The sequence below is a fragment of the Cygnus atratus genome, chromosome 22, assembly GCF_013377495.2.
Source record: "Cygnus atratus isolate AKBS03 ecotype Queensland, Australia chromosome 22, CAtr_DNAZoo_HiC_assembly, whole genome shotgun sequence".
Classification (NCBI taxonomy): domain Eukaryota; kingdom Metazoa; phylum Chordata; class Aves; order Anseriformes; family Anatidae; genus Cygnus; species Cygnus atratus.
Genome location: NC_066383.1, coordinates 1,815,058 through 1,826,183, shown reverse-complemented (window position 1 = coordinate 1,826,183; position 11,126 = coordinate 1,815,058). Strand labels below are relative to the sequence as shown.

Here is an 11,126-nt window from a genome sequence, read left to right as displayed (position 1 = left end):
CACATTTATTCACTCTTTAAGACTTTAAGTGAATATAAAACTATTTAAAACATGTCTTTAGTTCAAAGCTTTGGTAATAAATTTTGTATTGTGTTCAATCAAGCTGTGATGTTGCAAATTTGACATAATCCCACATCCAGCACTCCTTTGCTCTTCCTTCTTGGGATGACATTTTGTTGCCGAGGTGTTGGAAGACCTGACCCCAGCCTGGACCTTCCCTGCCTTCAGTTGCAGCAGGTCAGGCCGGCAGGGGCTTGGAAGAGTCACCCGGCCAAAGGGTGCCATCCTTCACTACGGAGACACACATGGGAACCCACAGGACAAAACGATCTCATAATGTTGAATTTCTGCACTTCATTTTGTAGCTAAAAGTCACTGTGGACAGTGATGGTGATATTTGGGTACAGGTTGGGACAGCTACCACCCATGCGCACAAGGGGCTTCCCAAGAGCAGAATGGTGGCACCTCTCCACTCTCTCCAAATATAAATATTTCATTAGATTTTGTTTTTTTCTTCTGAAAAACTGATTCTTCACATATTAGGAGAAGGAGACTGCACCATCCTCACTCTTCATCTGATCCGTTTAAGAAAGCAGCCTGGGAGCTCGTGTCACACTTTTGTTTCCGGACTCCGAGACCGATGTAGGGCTCGCCGCTGCCTCTCCTGCACCTCTGGATGCAGCTGGAACACACGAGCGAGAAATCACCATTAGCCGAACTCCCAAAGTGCTCAGGGCAGCAAAGTGCACTTGTAAGAGCACACAGAGGGAGAGAAACTGTTGTAGAGGTCCTAAAAGCTGTTTTTCTTTTCTGCACCACTAATAACTTAATGAGTGTCAAATGCTTGGAAATCCTTGCAAGAGAAAGGACAAAGATGGGCCAAGTGTCGGGCGTCCTGGTAATGATTTGATTTCTCTATTGAATTAAAAGCTGTCTTTCAGCTGTCAGTGCAGAGCAGAAGCAGTGCATGGCTCGCAGGAGCAGCTCGGGAGCTCGCTTATTTGCTTTCTCCGTCTTTAATGCCCGTGCCTCTTGCTGCCCCTATTTTGCATTCTGTGCACTCATCAAAACAAAACACACGCTTGTCGCCATGCTCTAAAGCTTGCAGGAGCCACAGGATGCTTATTCACCTGTGACTTTGTACTCCAGGACAGGCTGCTCGTTGCACATCCCTCTCCTGATGTCCCCATCCCCGCTCCTGCCCAGCCCTGAGCCCCAGCCGTACCAGTACGCGACAGTGTAGTTTATGGCCAGGATGACCACAGCGGCTGCCCAGTGCCAGAAGAAGCACATGGTGAGGAACATGATGTTGTCGTGGTCGCTCTCATCCCACATGGGACCTCCCCATGGCTGGAACAGCACGACCCCGATCTGGGTGGAAGAAGCAGTTCATTAACATGGGGAAAAATTGATGTCCTGAGGCTCTGCACCATATTTCTGCCCGTCCTTGAAGCTCAGCCTGGTTATGAGATTGGTGCATGACCCCAGGCTGGTCTGAAAATAGGGTTATGGCTTTTAACCTCATGGAGATGCTCTGGAGGCAAACTGGGCTTGAGAAGATTCTGCAGGAGTTTTGTAGCCACACCAAGCAAGCCTGCACCTTCAGCCTCCCTTCTTCTGCACAAAATCTGAATACGTTTATCCATCTGCATCACAGACTCCTAGCCACCCTTTAAAAATTCCAAATTCAGTGTTTTACAAGCTCAGCACAGTTTTTTAACCTCTGGATGAAAGGTGGTTTGAGTCAGTGAAGCAGCCCTGGGAATGAGCCAGAGGAGGAGAGCTCACACTTATTTTGGCAATTTAGTTCTGGGACTGGTTATCTCTACCTGATTTCTCTGCTTCTCCAGCTCCTACCAAGGCAATCAGGTGGCCTAATTTTTACTCAGCCATTTGATTGCTTGGTGAGGATTGCGTCTTTCCACTAAAACAGAGGGAGTGCTGCCGGGTGCATTAGACACATTAAGCAATTAGTACTTGGTTGTTAGGTACTGCAAAATGTTGCTTGCTGACTGTGAGCAGTTGCCTCTTCTCTTTCCCCCAGAGAAGCAATAAGCCGAGACAAACAGCTATTTCAGCTAGAGCAGCCATCAGAGATGACCTGTGCTGAGTAAATTCTCATTCTGGGTTATGATCTATTTATGAAGTGAGCCTTGCAAAATTATTCTTCAGAGACACGTGATTGATACATGATGTACAGCTGCTTTTCCTCTCTGCCATTGCTCTCCTACCTCGGTGCTCGGCTCCGCAAGAGAAGCCAGAACTGACCTGCCAGAACCACGTTCCCTGGATGATGGTGACACCAGCTCTGAACATCTCCAGGACAATGTTGTCACAGAGGAAGACCTCCAGCATGGTGCTGCAGGCCCCTGAAAATATGGCGATGAGCAGGAGGGAATGGATATGCTGATCGAGCATGGGGCGGTGAAGGACGTGGTAATAGAAGAGACAACCTGCCAAAATACGTATCCCACTTAGAGCAGCATTTAGCACAATGACCGAGACCACAGAGCCCTGGAAGAGTAAATCTTGTTGCACCTAGATTTCAGTGAGCTTTATCAGATGGGAAATGTGAGCAATTAGTAAGCTTGAAGGATGAGGAAGTGAAATCATTTCTTAATGTCACATGGAAATGCGTGGCAGGCCACAGACAGCACCCAGGCCCCCTCCAAGATCTATTTCCTTTTCTTACATGCCAAACTTTTCCCGTTGAACCGTCTGTGCTGCTACTTCAAAGACCACTGGGACAAGGGAAAAGAAAATATCAGGAGACATGCCTTGGTTAAGGGGTTTTCAATAAAAGCAAGGACTTCATTTCCTAGTGTCTTCTTCCTGCCCTGTGTGAGCCAAGAGGTCTGAAATCCTGGCTCACAACTTGCAAGACAGTCTGAAGATAAAATGATATTCATGATGTGCTGAAGCCAGAATAAGTCACTTGAATTTGCCACGTGCAGCGCAAGCAGATGAGAATGACAATGCCTGCAGCACAATTAATGGCTCTCGGGGGAATGCAGGGCACACAAACAGCTCTGTGGATGTCAGATAGATGCTGCATCCACCAGCCATTCATCATAACAAGGGAACTCAGCCTTCTGCTTTGTACCGCTCTCACCCCAGAAACCCCAAACCAGGCAAAGCCAGGACCTATTGATGCCTGTGTTTCCCATCCTGCTACAGACAATCCTTCGATAATATATCAGACCTAAAATGTGTCCTGCCTGGGGGTGTCCAGAGCAATATCTCAGTCTGGGAAATTTTGGTCCCACTCTGACTCACCCTCCAAGACCTCTCCCCAAATTCAGTGCCATCTGCTACCGACCTTCGACGAACACAGCCACAGAGAGCATGAGGCGGTCCAGACCCCGCGGCACCACGTGGGAGAGGTAGGTGAGGACGTCCACCGCCCCGGAGAGTCCGTAGAAGAGGTACATGGTGGTGTGCTGCCAGTTCATCAGCTTCACCCAGTCGCGTTTCTCCCCGCTGTAGAGGTACATGTGTGGACCGTCTGGGACAAACTGCTCTGCCAGCATCCCTGCTCAGACATGCAAGATCACACCACTGTGTTTCTGATGATTGATGCCACACATTGCTGCAGGGGCTTTCTGAAGGCACGAGCTGAAGATTTGGGGGTAGGGAGAAAGGACTGGATATAAAAATCAGGACTGCCTGGATTAATGGTAGCTCGTCCTTGGGAAGCAGTGTGAGATTTGTTGTTTGGTTTTTTTTTTGCATCAAACTCTGTTAGAGACCAAGACCAGATGAGCATTAAGAAGATGCGTCTTTCCACATCTGGGCCAGTCTCTCTGGAGCAAGGGCTCCAGCATAGCCATCACTACAGGCTGGCAAGCTACCAACACAGCTACTCCGATATAACCCTTACCTATTAGAGCAAAGACGATTTTGACTGCTCCTTCGATGGCATCCACACGCTGGAAGCAGTAATTCCTTTGGGACTTCTTGCTTGCTTTCTGGCTGAGATGCCTCAGTGGGTATTTCACAGACCACCAGAGCCCAAAGAGCAGGAAGAAACTGCCTGGAAGCGCATGACCCTTGAAGTTTGCCATCCTGACAACGTCCTTCAACTAAAAGGCAAAGAAATACAATGTCATTACACAAATCATACCAGTATTTGATGTAACACTATGGAAAAAAATGGAGGATTTTTACCCTTTGCCTTTTGGAGAGGACTGGAAGAGCCAGAGCCCAGACTCATTTAGCAGAGCCCTGTGTCTGCTGTAATCTGGCATCCTAGCAGCCTGAATCTTGCAGCCCCCAGAGAGCCCAAAGTGGGCTTCATCCCTCCCAGCAGCAGCTCCTGCTTTTCCTAACCCTCAGACGGTTTGAGCAAGAGCATCATCCCCTGCAGGCCTGGACAGGGTCAGGTTTGTGGGACCATGCAGGAGAGATAACACACGGGGAAAGCTGTAGCTGGGGGCAAGGGAACCACCAGTGGGATTGTTCAGCTCTTACAGAAGAACTTGAACAGCCACAGGACCAGTGTGCTCTAAGCAAAAATGTTTAAAATTCCTGGAATTGTTTCAGCCCAAAAGCATTTATTTCATGAAGCCAAAGGATTTTGTTAAAAACAACTTCAGAAATGCTCCCAAACCCCAAACAACTTTCTCTCTGCATCACTGCTTCCTCCTAGAGCATCGCCAAACCGGGTTTTGCAGTGGGGATCCCACCCAAGCTGCTCAGCACCTTTGCTCGAGCCTCTGCACCCGTTGGTGCTGGCACACACGTGCAGGGGTTGCAGGAGAGCTGGGGGATCCATCTCCTAGGAGAACTGCAGCAATTAAAACTCAGCCAGCTCCTGTTTACCATTTGCTGCTTTGCTTAATTAGGTGCAGAAACGATTAGCTCTTTGATGTGGGCTTGAGCATATGTTCCGGGGCCTGCCTTGGCGCGGCTATAGGTCAGTTGTGTTGGGCTGGTCAATTAGGAGTTTTTAATTGATAGCAAAGGCTGTGCTGGCGGTGCTGAGCAGCTCCTCCTCTGCTCGGTAGTGCTCCCACCCGTGCTGAGCTACAGCAACACCAGCTTGCTCATGGCACAGATGCAATCCATCGGAACAGCGAAGGGCTGCATACTTTGGTGCTGAACCTGCCCATACACCCACCACCTTGGTTTGCTTTCCCCAGCTGCATTTGGGCTTCAGTCCCCACCTGTCGGTATGATAAAGCAAAACACACCCTTCTCCTGCTGTTTCCTGCTGTAAAGGACAATTTGGGGATGAGGTTGAAAACAGCTTGCTGCTGTTGGCCTTTGAGAGGTGCAAGTTGTTGCTTAGGCTTTATCAACCCCTATTTTGGGGTCAGTTTGTCCTGAAGACACTGTGTCGCTCCGTTGAGCCCAAGCCGCTGGGTCCTGGCCATGTGCAGATAGCATCTCCTGCAGGCAGCTGTCCTGGGGCAGGAAAATCCGCCAGGCTGGGTCAGACCTGCTGCTGCCAGGTGAGAGCTGCTTTAACCAAAGCAGCTGATGCACCACCTCGAGGCAAGCAAACGTCGCCTTCTGGCACAAACACCACCCCAGTGCAAGCAGCTGCCTGCACAACCATGACTGCACCTTGTGCCAAGCTGGTGCCACGGTCCTGCCTTCACCAAATGCCTATAACCTTTTCCTGCAAAAAAAAAATGAGGGGACTTAATGCTTGGGTGGAAATACTGTGCATGAAAACATGATTTCCTACTGCATTTGAGAACAGCTTTGCAGGCAGCTTTTAGGAGCACTGCAAGGCTCTGCCTTATTTCATGACTTAAAAGCAAGGATTTATTGACAATGGGCGCATTGGGTAATTAAACATGAAATCAAAGCAAGGCGCTGTTTACCAGCACTGCTGGCACAGTCCAGTAGGTTAATACAATAGCCTCTTTAGTCCTTTGAAGGAGACGACCACGGAATCAGAACAGCTACCTGTATCCCTGTGACAAAGGGAGCAATATGCCTGAGCTGGGGAGATGGCTGAACAGTCTGTATTTTCTGGATGAGCAGCGAGCCACATCACGTACATGCAAAGGTATTATATCAGAATAATATAACTAAACCCCTAACATAACTAAACCCCTAGCAGAATACCATGACAAGACAGTCCTGCAGCAGTACTGCATTAATGCTATAATTACCATGTTATAATGCTACCCTATATGTCAAATATTTAACTCCACGAACCAGCTCCAGCTGTTATATTTTAAAGGTCAGTGTTTAATAGGACCTGAGGGTTTCCCACATGAGCCCAATGCAGTCAGAATGTGATTACCTAAAGGATACAGCGATCGGTCAAAGCAGGGAAACTTAAAGGTTACTTTCAGATGTTAAACACACAACCCGTTTGTAGGATGAAGAAAAGCACGAGAACAACCCAACAGCTCAGATTTCAACCCCGAGCACCCCAGAGCAAGCGGCTCCTGTTTATCCATGCAGCCCCAAATGCAGCGAGGCTGTGCCTGTGGTACCCCACGTTAGGGAAAAATCAAAAAGCTGAAGATGCAGCTGGTGCCGGGGTTGGTACCAGCAACTGCTGCCACAGGGCATCGCTGTGAGGCGTGACTTTGCCACGTTTCCTACTCATCTGATCTGTGCACTCGATAGCGCACCCGTCTCCCTGCTCCCATGTAATTAATGCTCTTTGCCCCACTGCCTGTTTATTACAATGCCGTGCACCAAGCTGGCTTAATGATTTACTCTTTCATCTGCTCTTATCACCTCCCAAAGGAGTTGGTTTCTTTTTGTTTTAGAGCTAATGCACCAAATCACCCAGGAAGGCATCTGGTGCAGTCTGGAGGATGGTGAGGAGCTGGGGGCAGACTTTTGTCTCCTCCATCCACCTCCCTGTGACAGCCCCAGACAGTCTCTTTTCCCAGGCCAGCCCCAGGGCCTCTAGAGTTTGCCTTGTTTGCTCTAACATTTTGAGTGTGCTTCTCCTCTCCTCTCCTCTCCTCTCCTCTCCTCTCCTCTCCTCTCCTCTCCTCTCCTCTCCTCTCCTCTCCTCTCCTCTCCTCTCCTCTCCTCTCCTCTCCTCTCCTCTCCTCTCCTCTCCCTCTCCCTCTCCCTTCCCTTCCCTTCCCTTCCCTTCCCTTCCCTTCCCTTCCCTTCCCTTGTTGTTGTTTTGCAAAGGTTTTATTAGTGCATTGACAACGACTTGCTCAGGGCACTGCTTCCATGTCCCCAGCTTGGAAATTATGGTCCGAAGTTCACGATTGGAAACAGCTCACAGCCATCACCCGTGCAATTAACTCTGCCCTTCAACCTCCACAAATCAGACAGTTCAGAGCCAGCAGAGCTGTTTGGCTCTCTGGGGGACCTGCTGCGTGGCTTTCAGGGTGTGTTCGTGTGACAGTGGCATTCCCGGGGGAAACGCTGACTCAGTAAAGAAGAGAAATGTCCTCGCTCGCAAAAAGGCTGAGCTTGGTCTGGATCCCAGCTGGGAAATGCCACTGAGGTGCATGTCTGGAAGTAATGCAGCTATTTCTGACCCTCTCAAAGTGGTTTTGGCCTCCCTGTGCTGAATCTGAGAGTGCGGGAGGGCATCAAGCCCAGACCTAGAGACCAACAGCAGCTGAAGTGCTTTGGCCAAAAAAAATCCTCCATCAGCCCAGTTCCCACCCCCACGTTCTCCGTGTGCATCACATTGGTTTGTGTTGGATTCAACATAACCCCACAGCCTGATCTACCAGAGAAAAAAAAGAAAAGAAAAGAAAAAAAAAAAAACAGAAAAAAAAAAAGGCTGGGAGGGAAAGAAATGGTCCAGCAATGAGGTGCCTGGAGAAGCAGCCGTGGCAGTGATATAGCTATACCACTGCAGACAGAAAAATTGCAAAGATGACACCCAGGAGATGTCAGGTGTATGGACAAATGGCAGTTCCCCTATCTCGTGTCCCGGCCACCCGCTGTCCGTGCTCTGCCCCGTGCCGTTACCAGCTCAGTCCTGTTTGTCTGTACAGACTCAGGGGCACTTCTAATGAGAGCAGTACTTCCATTAGCTCCCCTAGGAGCTGGATCCCTAATGCATTAATGTCAGCCTGAAACCCCACTCTGAACCATTTCATCCCATTATCACCAGGTGTTCTTGTATTTCTGCCTCCATCCACACTGGGCAGTGTTGGTGACACTGAACAATCATATTATTTGTTACTAATACTCCCAAGCCTGGCTGCATCTGCAAAACCAAGAAAGCAACTTTTCTGCCTATAAAAGACAGTTTGGGGGTTTTGTCTTACGTTACAAATCATCAGCGACATTGGAACCTGCTGGGCCCAATTGTGGGGGAATAGCTGAAGGACCTTCCATTGCTGGAGCTTGTACAGAAGGAGTGGATGGAGGCATGAGATAGATTGAGTGCATCCTAACACACAGGCTTGCCATTAGGTTTGCAGTGGGAAAATTAAACCTGGAAGTTCAAACTGATGAAAGCTTCCAGCGTGGTCTGTGTAATAGACAAAACAGACCTTAATGAAAAGAGACATTGGGGGTGAGAGACCGAAAGGAGAGGAGGTTTTTTTGCTCCCTGCTGCCACCCTGCCTCTGCTGGCCTTCTGCTGTGCCACTGTTTCATTTGGTTGTGCTCGATTTTACCCCACCAGAGCGGCTGTGGTGAGGGACGTGAGCCCAGGACCCCAGAGCTGCGACCGCCCTCCAGCTCAGCTACAGCCCAGCGGAGAAAGCTGAGCAATAAGACAAATTACCTGAAGCCTTCTTAATTACACAGGCTCAGAGCAGGCGCTTTGTCATCTTTTGCTTCTCTTTACTACGTGCATTTGCTTATTTGTGGTTTTAAGGAAACAGGGTCTGACTTTAAAAATGATCTTTTTTGGGAAATGCGTATTACCATCCTAAAAGCCATTTTTCTTGGCCTCTGCGTTAGAGATTAAAGTCCTTTCTGAAGGTGGAGGTTGCCATAGGACTCGCCTTGCCAAGGTCTCGCCTACTTCGTGATGCACGGTGATGAAATCGCCCTGACTCCGCGAGCCCCTATTACCTCATGGGTACCAGCACACAGCCGTGACCCCAAACTGGCATTGCTGCCACCAGAAACGCTGCAAAGTCCTTATTTTCTGAAGACGAGACAATTGCACATCCTAAAATTGTCCCAAAGCTGGCACTTGCCGCAATCTCTTTAACAACTAATCTGTGACTGCTCCCTGCTCCTCATCCTCTGTCCTTCCTCCCCTGCCATTTATTGGGGGGAGCCCAGCACTAACGAGCATCCCTTGCCCAGGGGAAGGAGCCCCCTTGCCTTGCCTGGTCTCCCTAGGGGATATTTTGGGCAGGCCCACCATATGACACAGGCCGAGTGCTGCCTTTGACAACCCTCAAGCAAAAAGCTTTCCCCAAAAAAACTATTAAAGAGACCGTTTCAGTTTCAATATATTCAAGGCACAGCCAATTAATCACCTTAAACACTCTCACCTCCGCTTGCTGCACGGTGGCGGTGTGCCTCGGTTTATTGGATACCTGCGGCTGCCTGACTTAAAGCTCTGGAACTGCCCTGCTCACACCAAAACATTGTTAGATTTGGTGACGTGCTGGTAGGAAGAAGGAAGAAACCTCCTGCAGCAGTGTCCTGCTGAGGGAGGCACCGGCTGTGGAGAAGGGCAGTTCCCGGACTCATTTCCTCCTCACCTGCCCCGTTTTCAGGTACTAAAAGAGACTGTTCAGGGCAGTTCTGCAGGGAGAGGAGGGTGGGGGAAGACTTTCTGCTTCAGCACACGTAGGGCGATTTCGGTCCAGCTCTTGGACAGGGCCTTTGTGTTTCGTTTGGCTGGGAGCAGAGCAAGCAGCTGGGGAGGGCTTCTCGCAGGCAGCCCAATGAGGTGCACGGGGGGCTCGTGGGGACCCCCTGGCTGCCCCTGTCTCACCTCTGCTGCCTTCAGCCCTCTGTATCATGTTCAATTTCCAACTTTCTCCCCAGACAGTGCTGCTGCCACCTCCCACCGCCCAGCAGAGGCAGCAGCAAGTCCCTGCCTCCCCCACCCCACTGCACCCCGTTACACCAGGACACCCCATTGTGCAGAGCCCCCCCTCCATGTCACTCACCCGAGGGGAGCGGGTCCAGCCTCACCCACCCCAACCCCTCACCTCCCTCCTCATGGCTTTGGTCCAGACACCGAATTTGGGGGTCCCCCACCCCGCCCCACCCAGGAACCCAATCCACGGGGCTTCCCAGCCACCCGACATGAGGCCCCATTCCAAAAAGGAGACAGGGTGTATTTGCCCACCCCATCTCCCACCGCATTTTCCCACACGAAGCCCCTTCCCCCGGCCACCCCTCGGTACCTGCCCGGCCGCTCCAGCCGCACCTGCGCCCAGGTGAGCTGCGCTCCACCCCGTGGCCCTGCCCGTGCCTCGCCCCGCTGGCTCCACGCTCCAGCTGAAATCTTTAACCCCAAATCCCTTTTTCTTTACTCATCGCAAGTGTCAAATATCCTTCTCCAGGCCCTCCCCCTGCATCGCTCTCCTTGTGCAGGGTGCATGGGGCATCACCCCCTCCCACCTCATCCCTCCCCCCTTCCCCCTTTGCAGCCCCCAAAATGCTGGGACATTGGGGGGGGACCCACCAAACAGCTTCACTGCTTCTGTGTACTTCATTTTCCCTGCGTCCCAGGTTGTGATAGATGCTCCTCTAGGGATCCGCGATCATAACCCATATTTCAACTCCGAACGCAATTTTCTGACCAGACCTCCTATAAAATGTAGTTTATTCTTAATAATACTTTCCACTTTCATCTCCAGCCCTGCAAGTGCTTTACAAATGTTAAATAATTAACCCCCACGACACCCTTGGGAGAGAGGTAAGCATTATTATCGCTATTTGTAACAGAAGCACTGACAGAGCCTTCTGTGCTATAGCCCCGCCAGCCCTTGGTTTAACTCACTTTTATGGAGCAGCACAGGTACTTACATCACCGGCAGCAAATACACCTGCCGCAGGGAATTTGTAGTGAGAAAGCCGAGTCTTACTGTCTGGGCACATTTTTAAATATATCCACTGCATTTCATAAATGACTTCGCAGTTAGAAGCACTGTCTAGCTATCCCCTGGCACTTTTCTTTTTTTTTTTTTTTTTTTTCAAGCGGGGCATTTATTAAAACCAAATCTATTCGCTCACCCCATCTTCTGCTGTTGTT

General features: G+C 50.1%; 1 protein-coding gene across 2 annotated transcripts; it reads right to left on the bottom strand.

Moving 5' to 3' along the window:
- Positions 1 to 564: 564 nt before the first annotated feature.
- On the bottom strand, positions 565 to 4,064 carry LOC118252496 (transmembrane protein 45B-like). 2 transcript variants are annotated; one of them, XM_035555823.1, is made up of 5 exons: positions 3,881 to 4,064; positions 3,320 to 3,532; positions 2,269 to 2,453; positions 1,226 to 1,371; positions 565 to 682 (listed from the first exon to the last, which is right to left on the bottom strand). In XM_035555823.1, exons 1-5 carry the CDS (start codon positions 4,062 to 4,064, stop codon positions 565 to 567), a joined length of 846 nt encoding a protein of 281 aa, XP_035411716.1. The 2 variants fall into 2 exon arrangements, with proteins under 2 accessions (XP_035411716.1, XP_035411715.1); XM_035555822.1 differs by having other exon boundaries at positions 565 to 688; positions 1,229 to 1,371.
- Between the last annotated feature and the right edge of the window lie 7,062 nt (positions 4,065 to 11,126).

Excerpts from the sequence above, each read along its gene's own strand:
- LOC118252496 (XM_035555822.1), bottom strand. The coding sequence starts at position 4,064 with ATGGCAAACTTCAAGGGTCATGCGCTTCCAGGCAGTTTCTTCCTGCTC. Across the intron at positions 1,372-2,268 it reads AGGGAACGTGGTTCTGGCAG|ATCGGGGTCGTGCTGTTCCA; the intron begins GTCAGTTCTGGC and ends TCTTCCACCCAG. Across the intron at positions 689-1,228 it reads ATAAACTACACTGTCGCGTA|TTCCAGCTGCATCCAGAGGT; the intron begins CTGGTACGGCTG and ends CTCGCTCGTGTG.